The sequence below is a fragment of the Oncorhynchus masou genome, chromosome 7 (assembly GCF_036934945.1).
Source record: "Oncorhynchus masou masou isolate Uvic2021 chromosome 7, UVic_Omas_1.1, whole genome shotgun sequence".
In the NCBI taxonomy this organism is placed as follows: domain Eukaryota; kingdom Metazoa; phylum Chordata; class Actinopteri; order Salmoniformes; family Salmonidae; genus Oncorhynchus; species Oncorhynchus masou.
In genome coordinates, this window is record NC_088218.1 from 17,886,535 (window position 1) to 17,900,450 (window position 13,916).

General features: G+C 42.8%; 2 protein-coding genes across 2 annotated transcripts; both read right to left on the bottom strand.

The window, feature by feature from the left end:
• Positions 1-1,206: 1,206 nt before the first annotated feature.
• LOC135543419 (SH2 domain-containing adapter protein F-like) lies at positions 1,207-6,984 on the bottom strand. Its single transcript, XM_064970661.1, has 9 exons — positions 6,611-6,984; positions 5,633-5,879; positions 5,342-5,443; positions 4,938-5,190; positions 4,660-4,814; positions 4,486-4,591; positions 3,971-4,142; positions 3,759-3,878; positions 1,207-3,612 (listed from the first exon to the last, which is right to left on the bottom strand). The coding sequence occupies exons 2-9, from the start codon at positions 5,873-5,875 to the stop codon at positions 3,426-3,428; spliced, it is 1,338 nt and encodes a 445-aa protein (XP_064826733.1). The 5' UTR covers positions 5,876-5,879; positions 6,611-6,984; the 3' UTR covers positions 1,207-3,425.
• A 765-nt stretch (positions 6,985-7,749) lies between these two features.
• LOC135543420 (splicing factor YJU2-like) lies at positions 7,750-13,667 on the bottom strand. The gene is made up of 8 exons (XM_064970662.1): positions 13,540-13,667; positions 12,983-13,083; positions 12,749-12,893; positions 12,499-12,633; positions 12,202-12,383; positions 11,938-12,085; positions 11,678-11,849; positions 7,750-11,070 (listed from the first exon to the last, which is right to left on the bottom strand). The coding sequence occupies exons 1-8, from the start codon at positions 13,561-13,563 to the stop codon at positions 10,946-10,948; spliced, it is 1,032 nt and encodes a 343-aa protein (XP_064826734.1). The 5' UTR covers positions 13,564-13,667; the 3' UTR covers positions 7,750-10,945.
• Between the last annotated feature and the right edge of the window lie 249 nt (positions 13,668-13,916).

The following is a 13,916-nucleotide window of genomic DNA, read 5'->3' on the forward strand; positions in this document are numbered from 1 at the left end:
GCCATAGTGGAGTTTGGAGTGTGACTGCTTGAGGTTGTGGACACGTGTCTTTTATACTGATAAGTTCAAACAGGTGCCATTAATACAGGTAACGAGTGGAAGACAGAGGAGCCTCTTAAAGAAGAAGTTACAGGTCTATGAAAGCCAGAAATTTTGCTTGTTTGTCGGTGACCAAATACTTATTTTCCACCATAATTTTCAAATAAATTCATTAAAAATCCTACAATGTGATTTTCGGGATTTTTTTTCTATTTTGTCTGTCATAGTTGAAGTGTACCTATGATAAAAATTACAGGCCTCTCTCTTCTTTTTAAGTGGGAGAACTTGCACAATTGGTGGCTGACTAAATACTTTTTTGCCCCACTGTACTACCCACCACTGCGACCTGTACGCTCTCGTTAGCTGGCCCTCGCGTCATACTCGTCGCCAAACCCACGGTCTACAGGTTATCTTCAAGTCTCTGCTAGGTAAAGCCCCGCCCTATCTCAGCTCGCTGGTCACCCACTTGTAGCACACGCTCCAGCAGGTATATCTCACTGGTCACCCCCAAAGCCAATTCCTCCTTTGGTCGCCTTTCCTTCCAGTTCTCTGCTGCCACTGACTGGAACGAACTGCAAAAATCACTGAAGCTGGAGATTCCCATCTCCCTCACTAGCTTTAAGAACCAGCTGTCAGAGCAGCTCACAGATCACTGCACCTGTTCATATCCCATCTGTATACAGCCCATCTAGCTACCTCATTCCCATACTGTATTTATTTATTTTGCACCACAGTATCTCTACTTGCACATCAGTGTTTAATTGCCATATTGTAATTACTTCGCCACCATGGCCTATTTATTGCCTTAACTCCCTTATTTGCACTCACTGTATTATTGATTATGTTTTGTTCATTCCATGTGTAACTCTGTGTTGTTGTATGTGTCAAAATGCTATGCTTTATCTTGACCAGGTCCCAGTTGCAAATGAGAACTTGTTCTCAACTTGCTTACCTGGTTAAATAAAAGGTGAAATTAAAAATTAAAAATTAAATAATTGAATGCACACGGCTGGTATTTTTTCAGTCTTTCTTGCAATTCCAATTTAAACGCATACCAATTAGAACGAAGCAATATTAGTATGGACAATGGAAAGTAGCAAATATATTTATCTTAACAACCCTTATTCCTTCCCTCTACCTGTGTATATGTGGTTAGACTTTCAACAGTTTAAAAACAAAATTACACTTTATTTTCATAGAACATGAGAAAATCTTACAAACAGTAACAAACCTACCTATTATTCTTTAGCTTTCATGATCAAAGTCCAAAAAACATTCACACTTTAACACACAACTACACCGAGTGTACAAAACATTAGGAGCACCTTCTCTTCCCATTACACACTGACTAGGTGAAAGCTATGATCCCTTATTGATGTCACCTGTGTGTATGAAGGGGAGACCGGTTAAAGGAGGATTTTTACACCTATAGACAATTCAGACATGGATTGTGTGTGTGCGCCATTCAGTGTGAATGGGCAAGACAAAATATTGAAGTGCCTTTGAATGGGGTATGGTAGTACGCGCTCCGGATTGAGTGTGTCAAGAACTGCAACGCTGCTGGATTTTTCACACGCAACAGTTTTCTGTGTGTATCAAGAAGGGTCCACCACTCAAAGAACATCCAGCCAACTTGACAACTGTGGGAAGCATTGGAGTCAACATGGGCTAGTATCCCTGTGGAAGGCTTTTGACACCTTGTAGTCCATGGCCCGGCGAACTGAGACTGTTCTGCGGGCGAAAGGTGGTGCAACTCAATATCAAGAAGCTATTCCTAATATTTTGTACACTCAAGTGTAAAACACCAACATTCATACATATAAGGACTGAAATAGCTTTCAAGCACACATTTATATAATAGCTTTCCACTATAGCGATGTAGCAGTCTACTGTATAACACTATTGGATGAAACTCCCACCCTGGTACAGCTAGCTAATCAATGTGCCATACAGATGATCGATAATATTCCATTGACATGCAGTAACCTGCTCTGTTACAGCATTTTCCTTTGGCCATATACAGTTGAAGTCGGAAGTTTACATACACTTAGGTTGGAGTCATTAAAACTTGTTTATCAACCACTCCACAAATTTATTGTTAACAAACTATAGTTTTGGCAAGTCGGTTAGGATATCTACTTTGTGCATGACAAGTAATTTTTCCAACAATTGTTTACAGACAGATTATTTCACTGTATCTCAATTCCAGTGGGTGAGAAGTTTACATACACTAAGTTGACTGTGCCTTTAAATAGCACGGACAATTCCAGAAAACATTGTCATGGCTTTAGAAGCTTCTGATAGGCTAATTGACATCATTTGAGTCAATTGGAGCTGTACCTGTGGATGTATTTCAAGGCCTACCTTCAAACTCAGTGCCTCTTTGCTTGACATCATGGGAAAATCAAAAGATTTCAGCCAAGATCTCAGAAAAAAAGTTATAGACCTCCACAAGTCTGGTTCATCCTTGGGAGCAATTTACAAACGTCTGAAGGTACCATGTTCATCTATACAAACAATAGTACCCAAATATAAACACCATGGGGCCTCGCAGCCATCATACTGCTCAGGAAGGGGACACGTTCTGTCTCCTAGAGATGAACGTACTTTGGTGCAAAAAGTGCAAATCAATCCCAGAACAACAGCAAAGGACCTTGTGAAGATACTAGAAAAAAATCGGTACAAAAGTATCCACATCCACAGTAAAATGAGTCCTCTATTGACAACCTGAAAGGTCACTTAGCAAGGAAGAAGACATTGCTACAAAACCAGCATAAAAAAGCCAGACTATGGTTTGCAACTGCACATGGGGAGAAATTACCTCTGGTCTGATGAAACAACTTATTGTGGGAAGCTTGTGGAAGGCAACCCTAAATGTTTGACCCAAGTTAAACAATTTTAAGGCAATGTTACCAAATACTAATTGAGTTTATGTAAACTTCTGACCCACTGGGAATGTGGTGAAATAAAATAAATAAAATCACTCTACTATTATTCTGACATTCTTAAAATAAAGTGGTGATCCTAACTGACCTAAGACAGGGCATTTTTACTAGGATTAAATGTCAGGAATTGTGAAAAACTGAGTTTAAATGTATTTGGCTAAGGTGTATGTAAACTTCCGACTTCAACTGTAATAGTTTAACCATTGTGGTTTCCACCAGAACCATGTTGACGCTCTAAGAACAACAGCACACAATTCCACAGCAGCCATGTTAGCATCTCCGCAGACGACAGCACCATCTGTATTAGTAATAGTATCATAAATAGCCGTGTCCCACTCTATTGCCTATATATTGCACTACTTTTGATCAGAGTGCACCAAAGTAGTGCACTACATAGGGAATAGGGTGCCAGTTGGGATGCAGATAATGAGTGGAGAAGGGTCAGAGGGTCTGTACTATGACAGGGTAGAGCAGAGACAAGTGTTCAGCTCCTCTGATAGGTAGTTTGTGCATGGTGTAGTAGTGGATGACCTCTGGTACAGAGGAGAATGGAGGACTGTTCTCTCCCAAGACGTAACGACTCTCTGAACTCCGAGTGAACTTCATATGCATGAAGCCCTGACAACTCCTGAAAGACAGCGAAATAGAGATCTGCGTTATAAAATCCTTAACACCTTATTAGGGCCTAGATAAATATGGAAAACCGATTTATGATGATGTGATTGGAATAATGTAAAACATTAGTAGAATGAGAGGGAGAGTGTGTAAAGGTACCTGAGGGAGAGAGAGTAGTCTTGTGGGCAGGCCTGGCTCTTCCTCACCAGGTAGGAACTCTCTTTGCACAACGTCAGTAGAGTCTCTGCCACCACACGACTCACAGAACCGTGGTACCACCTGCAAGGGGGACATATTACTGTGTGACACACAGCCAGGGGGAGCTTCTTGAATTATCAGTTATCAGTCAGCGGTTGAGGGAAGGAACTTACACCTGTCTCTCCAGGGGCAGGCAGGGGTCCACTCTCTCACCCAGGACAGGGGTGGTGTCACCAGGCCTCAGAAGGCTAGCTGCGCCCCCTGGGGCTGTGGGGCTGGTCCTGGGTAATCTGGCCTGGTCTGACTGGGCTAATGACATCTCCCACTCTGCCCCCTCAAACTTCACTACAAATGGAGAGTTTTATTAGCCAACTACTTAAATACCTGGGCAACAGGTAGCTTAGCAGTTAAGAGCATTGTGCCAGTTACTGAAAGGTCACTGGTTCAAATCCCGAGCAGACGAGGTGAAAAAGTGTGCCCTTGAGCAAGGCACTGAACTATAATTGCTCCTGTAAATCACTCTGGATAAGAGCGTCGGCTAAATGGCTAAAATGTAAAACTGCAGCATCTACTGAGTGCCTCCTACACCAGAATAGATCAGAGCACGGGTCTACTTGCTAGAGCTTTAGAGATTAATGTGTTTTAGAGCCCAACAATTCAGTGATGCTTTCATCTATTAGATATCTACCTGCAAGAGCTTTGGAGAGGTTGTCCTTCTTCCATTCCCAGGGCTGGTCATACTCCTCTGCTGGTCTCTCATCGTCCTGGGGCAGCCTGCTCTCCCTGACCTCTCTCTGGAAGAGGAGGAGGAGAGGATGTAGGAGGATGATGAAATCAAAACAGAGAAGAAGAAGATTGTTACCGTTTTGTTCCTGAGGAACACTCTCCCCTGCTGCTGCGGTGGCGCCCCCTGTTGGCGATGTAGAGTCCTCTCATCGTAGGGGTCATCATAGAGTTGATCTCTAATCCCAACCCCTGACCTTCCACTGCCCACTCCTGGCCGGCCCCGCTGGAGCTCTACACACACAAGCAATAAATTAACTACAAGTCCATGCATCTCAGTAGTATGTCAGTCATTTTAGACAGCCAGGCGTGAAGTCCAAGGTGTGGGTGTGTAGGCAACAGTTAAAAGGAGCCGACCTGTGATGACCCTCTGGGCTTCAAAGGGTTCCATGTAGCTGCTGCTGTGCCCTGAATGGAGACTGAGACTTAGGATCGGGTTAGGGCTGAAGGCTACCAGGGTAGGACTGGTGATGGGGCTGAGGTCCAAGGTAAGGTGTGGGTTAGGGTTAGGCTCCCAATCTGTTCTAAGCCGAGGAACTGGTCTGGCATCAAACGGGTCTGAGTAGTCGGTGTCGGAGTCCCCTACTACTGTAGGAGCAGAGGGAAGCACCTGAAGAGAGTGATGGAGGGTGGGTGGGATAGTGAGGAAAAAGGGTAAACAAAAATAATTAAAGAGTCAAAGCCATAAATGAGGAGAATCATGTGGATACAAAGAACATGAAAGAGGGAGAAGATCAGAAACAACAACTGTCATTCCATACCAGTTCTTGGTGGATGGTGACGGGGCTGAGGGGGACCTTACTGCGACGGAACTCCTGAGAGTCCACCTTGATCAGCCTGTGTTTGGGAGACACCACCTTCACCTGGAATACATTATAACAACCTTAAAAGACCTGTAATAACATGGTCATAACACCTGTAAAGCCATGTGTTTGATACTGTTAGAGCCATCGCATTCCAGCATTGAGTCAGTCCTCCTATATCTCCGTCAACCAGCCGCCTCTGCTGCAATAACACAACATGTTCATGCCCTATAAGATAACATTGCCCACCTCTGCATCGTTGGGAAGGACAGATGCCAAGGTGGGAAACGCATGCAGGCTTACTGTCCCCCTACAGCCACCGTAGCAGCCATTTTGTGATTTCTCTGCGCTCTGGTATGGGTCTTCAAAGTCCAGGTCTTTCTGGGCTCTATAGGCCCTCAGGATCTCACTCTCTGTGTAGTCAGGACGCGGAAGCTGGGGGGCGTCACGACGGCTGCCGAAGTTCAGGTAGTCCTTTAACCACTTTGCCATGGGTCTGAGGGAAGGAGAATAAAGCAGAATATTACATCATATCAAACTAACACTGTCAACACTTCCAATAATGTGCTTACCGTGACAATGGAATCAGTCAAAACAACACACACGGGCATTCAGTGGATGCTCATCAGACTGGGTGTGAGAGGGAATATGGGAATAATACACTGGGTCTGGCAGTCAGTCATTGAACAATGTAAGTGATCAGGGTAGGACAGACAATTTATCTAAGAGGACGTTCTAATGTAACTAATGACATAACTTGATTGGTATGGGCAGTGGGCATGAGAGGAGGAAAGACTGGCCTGATAAACCTGAGCAGGAAAAACCCTAGTTATTTAAAGGCCAATACCAAAAGAAAGGAATATTTCAATCACACTAGTTACCTATGTAATCTTTGCTTTGTGACAGGAGGATCGGAACTAGATAAAGCTAGGTAGCTGAACAGGAAAGCATTCATCAAAATAACGTTTGAGAGAGTTGTAACTGTTTGTTATCTGGCTAGATATAGTACTGTATTTCCAGATCCTTCTATTTACAAGGCGGCTATATTTTTGTTTGAATCTGGAAAGCGACAGACAAGCTAGTCAGGGATCTACCTACGAATGTTTGGCTATTGGCTGGCTAGCTATAATCAGCTGATGTTAGCTAGACATGTTTGGTGCAACATAGCTAACCTTAGCTATGCAGCTTATATTTGCATAATATAAAAACGATACTGTCATTACTTACGTTTTGATGGAAATCGGGGTCGTTAGCCAATGACGTATTTAATTGTGTGTCCACCCCCATGAATTCACAGAATTGTCATTGTAGCTTGCTAACGTCAGCTTGTTAACTTCCCTCGGCTTGAGCTGAAGAAAACAAGTTTGCCTGCCACAACGTAAATTAACTACGCTACGTCAGTCAGTTTAAAACAAAGATTAGATGCATGTTGTAGAATATTATTTCAGTTAGAAAGCTAGCTAGCTAGTTGGCTAACGTTACAATTTCTATCTAGCTGAACTAATTCGACTATTTTAGTCCGAAATGGTTATCTAACTGAGCTATAATAAGAAGGGTTAACGTTAGCTAGCTACAAGAAAGTATTATTCGGTGGGGTTTAACGGCGGTTGGCATCCAATATTAATGGCATATTACCGCCACCAAATGGACTGGAGTATAAATCCATTTTACTTTGCATTACAAAAACCCTTCACTCATCGTTAAGAACCCACCACCCAATTTCACTATTTTGAACCTACCTTATCCTATACCAGGCAGAGGGTGTGGGAGGACGGGACACCATTCAACACACCCTCTTCTGCTTTATAATCTCGTAAACCCAAGTACTTCTCTGCAGCTGCCACCACAACAACTATTTTCTGTGATTTTACATTCTATTCCTGCAGGACAGTTGACAACCATAGCAATAAACACTAAAAAGCCAACCTTACTGAAGCACATTGCATTTGTAGGCCTATTACTCTGTACTGGCAAAATTCTACTACTCACCTGGAGCCTCTTAGGATCCCTTACCCTTGACACATCTTCCTCTACTTTCTTCACTGCCTCAGCGTATGACACCTTCTGTACAACTCTGATCATGGCAACTTCAACCTGGCACTGGACATTTCTGATCCCCAGGACCATGAGCACCCCTAGTTAGCACTAATTTGGACTAAAGGAGCCTAACGTTACTCTTTAGTCCAAGGACCTTACATTTTCTGTTTAATTGGTGAATTGGCTCTGGAAACCAAAACAGACAAATACTCCATCTAAACGTGAATCGATTCTCAATTGCAGTATTGTTCTAGAAACATAAATCCCTCTACTTTCAAATTACCTCAAAATAATATCACAAAACATACACTTCATGTCCACTTAACCAGTTAGATTAGATGATTTTATTAGTCACACACACACAGGTCGCATTTGTAATTGCGGGGTACAGTGAAATGCTCACTTTTGTGTTTGTAGGTATACAGATGAGGAGGCATCTCATTTACCATCCTCCCCCCTTACCTCTTCAATGAATATCCCATAAGCCTCTACATTATAACCAAGGTATGTGTATGAAAAGCATTATCAAAAGTTATTTTATTTTACATTCAGCATATTCTTACCTCTTTGTTGATTGATATCCATTTAATTGTGTCCATTTTCTGTTTTAGAAAGATTTGCACAAATATGTAAAGATAGATGGTATCATCACAAAATATATATATATTTAGATCATACAAGGGAAAAACCTGCAAGAACCCCCACCAAGTAAGGAGGTTCTACCATGAACCCAACCCCCTATGGGGTTCCTGGAAGAACCTTTTGATGGGCCGTTTTGAGTTCCAAGAACCCTAAGGGCGTAGGTAGTATTTGTACTGTTGAACCATACCATTGTCCCTGGTCACCTTGCTGTGTTTAAAAGCAGTTTATTTAACACATTTGCAGCTGACAGTAATTTTCAGTGAAAACACATTTGTGGCATCTGTCTTCTATTGACACACAGGTGTTCAGAGACACAAATAGCTAATTAGCACACTCTGTCATATGTCTGTTTTCCGTAAACAAGAGCTGTAACATGGAAATATGGCCAGGTGGGAACCTTAACCCTATAAAGTTGTGTATCAATTAAACCACTTGTTTTTTTATATGAAAGATAAGGTCTTTATGCTTCCAAAACCACAAGCGATGCGTGTTAATGTTCAGACCGAGTGTTGCAGTTCTTAACAAAACTCCCCCCTACAGACGACTCCTTCATCCAATGACTTATGTGTAATGTAATGGAACACATAGTCATGACCAAGGGCTACCCTACAGTTAACACATACTGCTTTATCGATGCTACAAAATCCTTTGTCCCATGCCCTCCTGCACACTTCTCACATATAGGTATCTCCCTTCCACACACTGCTGCAAGCTCGGCACCTGAAACACCGTAGTGGGTTCGGCACAAAAGCTCTTACGGGATAACTGATATAGCCTAACATGACTTTGTTGGGTAACGACTCAGAATTAAAACTCAAAAAGGCAGTGACTCCTCTATTTCACCATTCTCACGACCGGGTCTGCGTTGCACCAAACGGCGGGTGTCACAGACACTGGGAATCATCTATTACAGTTTCTCCACCTTATCCCAGTAATCACTCCTTTCAATGGCACTCTGTTTCTTAGAGCAAAGCAAGTAACAGGTCTTGTCCCCAGCTCCCTCTGGGTGGAAGAAACACAAAAAAATAATCACAAGTCCACTTTGGGTTACCTTCACTGATTCAGCAGTACCCAATTCCATTTTCATCCAACCAGAAACCACGAGTCCACTTTCTCCAAAAATGTCACTCCTACCGGACCAGAATCATCTTCATCATAACAATCAGTGTGAGGCTCGGGCTCAGAGATCTTTACCACATAGTGATAGTGACGTGTGAGCGAAACTGAGAATGAATGGGCCAACATTCAATAATTGTTCTTACTGACAACCCGCCCCCCAAAAAAAACTTTGGCTTACATTTATACTATTTAACGCAGGCTGTCTGAATATTTTTGCTTAATGTATATATTTTCTATTCACTTAAAAAAAGTGTTTTTAGGAATAAACAAAAACTCAACTTACAGGGCACGTGCCAGCCTGCCAGGAGAGCTCAGCAGCTCAAATAAAGAGCATGCCAAGCCTCTTTTGGAAATGTACCCTACCTTCCTGGCAGATGGCAATGTTGATCTGGCATTGATCGTTTCATCTTTCATTCCAAACGCATTAGTAGCCAGCAATACATTTGAACCGCCCCATCCACATCTGCTTCCACAGAGACACGGCACGATGCAAGCGTGTCACAATGAATGTGCAGGAAGAGAGTTGACGTGCTGTACAGCATTGGAGACAGGGGCCAAATCTAACTTTCCATGCCAGATGAGGTGGAAGAGAAAGAGGACATCGGAGTTTACTAGTTCCCCAGGACAAGTGGGGAGTTAGACTGGACTGTGTGCGAGAGAGAACAGTTTATTTTATTGTTGCCATTGTTACAATCACTTGATTGTTGTTGAGTCAAGTCCACACCAGTGCCTGTTTAGCAACAAATTTAGTGTGATAACTTGGAAGTTCAATCAAGGAGCATTTTAGGAAAAGTTATCTGCTTCTGACACATTGATTTCATGTTCTAAACTCACAAAAGCAGCCTACTACAGCAGAGAATGGAAGTCTCTGGGTAAAGTCACGTGTAGATGGTTATCAAGTAAACTCTTTGTGGCAGGTAGCCTAGTGGTTAGAGCGTTGGGCCAGTAACCGAAAGGTTGCTAGATCCAATCCCTGAGCTGACAAGGTACAAAATCTGTCATTCTGCCCCTGAATAAGGCAGTTAACCCACTAGGCTGTCTTTGTCAATAAGAATTTGTTCTTTAACTGACTTGGCTAGATAAATAAAGGTTCCATAGAAATACAATTGTTTATCTGCAACACAGGCCTACATTTACATTCTCCAGGACCGGTTCAGAGACCCTTGCCCTATAACACACAACTTAAAAATAAACATTTTTTAAAACTTAGCTTGGACCTAAAGTACATTTTTATGACTCCAGAAAACTCGGACATTGTATTCAACAACAACCAAATCTGATTGGGTAGGGCACAAGAGAAAATAGTTTAGAATGTGCCACAGTGCAAGAAAACATTTAGAGAACCACTGATTTAGAGGTAAATGAGTATATAATGAAAAGCCAAAACATGACTTACACCTTTACAAAGTTGGAGGGTAGTTGGTAGACAGACATTTCAAAATATATTTTCTAAAATCACAGGTGAAAACTAATTACATTGGGGGATGATACAATCACAAAGGAGAATGATACAATTCAGCCCTTTAACTCTCATATATACCCTGAAACAAATACAGTAGTTTTAAATCATCACAGGCATCAAATTGCTTACCCCTTTCCTTACACCTAATAGCCATCCTTATGTTGTGATCTTGAAAATCCAAAACTGTTCTGGGTTGTGTGGAAGAGATGAATTGCCCAACAACATATCAACACATTTCCATATCACAAAGTTCAGACACTGACTGAGCATTTTGGTGAGCCAAAGCATCGCCAGCCTTTCTCTCATTCACTGTTGTTGCTGTCATCACTGTCGGAATACGCCCCCAGGAGACTGAGCGACGACGACCCATTCTGTGCTGTGATTGGCTTAGTAGCCTCCGTCAGTACAGTAGCAGCTGCCTTTGAAACTGCAAAGCAGGAAGTACCGAGGTTAGAATGACAAAGTCTACGCCCCTTCGTCAGTGATTGGTCAACAGTAGAGATTCTTCAATAAAGTCTTTGTTGTCGTTCAAATTTTTTAATTGAGAAATACTGCACCAAACATATTAGTTGGATATAAAATTGCACGCCTAAGATCTCCTTGGGCAAAATGACTTTGGTCGCCAGCTGTACGGTGTTTCCTCCGACACACTGGTGCGGCTGGATTTGCGGGTTAAGCGAGCAGCGTGTCAAGAAGCAGTGCGGCTTGGCGGGGTCGTGTTTTGGAGGACGCATGACTCTCGACCTTCGCCTCTCCCAAGTCCATACGGGAGCTGCAGCGATGGGACAAGACTAATAACAATATTTTTTTTAAAGTATGGCAGATTTGTTAAGGTCTATTTTGAGGAAGTGTACACTGGCTACAACGTCTCAAAATACACAAAGTACTGTTAGTGATTTTTTTCTAGTTTTTCAAGCGAAGGTCTTTTAAAGGAGTATGCAAGCACACTAGTTCGGCTGCAGAACAGGAAATCACCCCAGTGTATACGAATTAATTTCGATATTGCAGCTTCTGTCAAAGCCTCCATAGCTCACCTGTCTGTGTGTTAGAGCCTGCAGGAGTTGCTGTGGTACCAGGTTTGGGGACAGAGGTCACTGGTTTCTTCCTCACCACCAGTGTTCCCAGTGCCCCTCCACCTCCCAGCCCCCCCACACTTCTCTCCCAGCTCTCCACCTTGGCCTTCTTCACCCCCCCCACTGACAGGCCCTGCAGAAACAACACACAGGACATAAGTAGGCATGTTGGTTAACATGTATTGTGAGGCCTGTGTGTGTGTTTGGTCTGTGTGTGTTACCTGTGGGTCAGTGAGTCTGTCTGTGGTGAGGATGTCAGTAGGTCTGTCTGTGCTGGGTTTCTTTGGTCTGCTGCTGCTCTCGCCCTCCTGGTCTGAGTCAGAGTCGGAGTCTCTTAACCTCTTCACTAGAGCTCTCTCTAGCATCTCCCTGTAGCACATACACAACCATTTTGTTATTTTGCTATACTTACACCATTTCTCAAAAACATTGCTTAACAATTTCCCTCTTTCTTCTCATCAACCTCCCTCTCTGTCTGTACTCACCGTGTCTCCCTCTCGTCCTCCTCCTTCTCCTGCTCTTTGGTCCTCTGCTCCAGCTCTTTGTATGTTCCCAGCATTCCTTCGAAGTCCACCGAAGCCTGTCTCTGGTTTAACTCCTTGAGCTCCTGAAGATTCTCTAGAACCTCCATCTCCATCTTAGAGTCCCGCGTACGGTTCTCCAACACCTAGAACATCATCAGTACGGCTCTTCAACACAACATCAGCACCGTTCTCTACAAACCTGGTAGAGAACACATCATCAGTCTGTCAGGTTCTCCATCACTGTTTCTAGAGATATACCTTCATAGGGTTGTTCAACTCTTCCTCCTCTCTGTCCTTAGTTATCTTCTTCTCCTCCTCCTCTAGAAGTTTCTCCGCCTGGAAGTTCCTTGTGGCACCGTGTTCCATGGCATAGTCTGTGTTCTCCGGATCAGTCTATAGACAACACACTGGGTGAGTACACACACATTCTAAGACGTAGTTGATGTTTTATGGATTAGTCTACAGACACACACTGGGTGAGTACACACACACGCAGAAACAGATTTACCTTAAAGGTGATCTCAGCCAGGCATCTTGTACACTTGATGTAGAAGCGGAAGATGGGCAGTCCCATGTAGAGCTCATTCATCACAGTCTCCTTACGGGCATTGAACTTCTTCCCCTTGTAAATGTACTCCCCACAAGTCTTACACCTGCAAGGCACACACGCAGGGACAGGGTCAGAGCACACACACACCTCATGGTACCTGTTTCTGGGCAGGGTTGTAGAGTGTTAACATACCTCATGTTGAAGGGAGCCATCAGCCGGACCACATACTGCCTGTCTTTAGGGAGCTTAAGTTTAGGTATTTTAGCCGGGTCGAAGTCTGGCGGGTAGTATTTCTACAGGAGAGCAAGCACAGTCAGTCAGCAGTGTAATTTAACTACGTAATATCTGATTCACATTGCCTTTATCAGTCAATAGCTACAACGAGAGTAAAACATAGAATAATTAGACAAACACAATTCAAAGAGATGAAAACTTTCAACGTTTACAGTGAGAGCCTATTCTAATCAGTATATCCTCATAAGCAAAGATAGACAGGAAACATAGCTAGTTAGTTAGCAACAATGAGTACGACTACTAGCTATATAGCTAGCTAAGCGTGTTGAGCTAACTACTACTATTGTGTAACTAGGTGTCATGATAAGCATAGAACAGTTTTTGCTTCAATGGCCAAGCCTGATTAGCAACACGCAGCTTGCTGCTAGCTAGCAAACATTGCATTCGCTAAACAACTGCCCGTTTTCAGCGAATCGAGAAGAAATCAAGACATAGCAAACAAGAATTGTACACACGTTTAACACTTTTCTTTCTGACATTCTTAATTGGAAATAAAAGCGAACTGTAACGACGAAATAGAAGGATAAACTGTGATGATGTTAGCTAAACAGATCGCTAGCTTGCTGTTCATGCGATGTCTGAGCAGAGCAGAAAATAACTTCCGCTTCCAGTCTAGGTCCTGTCTTCACAATAAAAGTCGCTCATGTCGAAAAGCACGCATTTAATATTACTAAATATATAAATATCATTTTATGATTTATATTTTAATTCAAAACAATGATTGTGTCCATGAAAGTGGGGTTGAGTCCCTACCACAGTATCTAAGGAATAGAGTGTGAACATGGATCTGCATCACAGCAATATAAATTATGGATTAAATTTGCCATCACAA

What these genes read in the sequence shown, in the direction of transcription:
- LOC135543420 (XM_064970662.1), bottom strand. Translation starts at nt 13,563, where the DNA reads ATGTCAGAAAGAAAAGTGTTAAAC. An exon ending in AGTTGAACAACCCTATGAAG is followed by an intron (nt 12,384 to 12,498) that starts GTATATCTCTAG and finishes ATGATGTTCTAG; the next exon opens with GTGTTGGAGAACCGTACGCG. An exon ending in AGGCTCTAACACACAGACAG is followed by an intron (nt 11,071 to 11,677) that starts GTGAGCTATGGA and finishes CCTGCTTTGCAG; the next exon opens with TTTCAAAGGCAGCTGCTACT.
- LOC135543419 (XM_064970661.1), bottom strand. Translation starts at nt 5,875, where the DNA reads ATGGCAAAGTGGTTAAAGGACTACCTGAACTTCGGCAGCCGTCGTGAC. An exon ending in AGCCCAGAGGGTCATCACAG is followed by an intron (nt 4,815 to 4,937) that starts GTCGGCTCCTTT and finishes TTGTGTGTGTAG; the next exon opens with AGCTCCAGCGGGGCCGGCCA. An exon ending in GACTACTCTCTCTCCCTCAG is followed by an intron (nt 3,613 to 3,758) that starts GTACCTTTACAC and finishes GCTGTCTTTCAG; the next exon opens with GAGTTGTCAGGGCTTCATGC.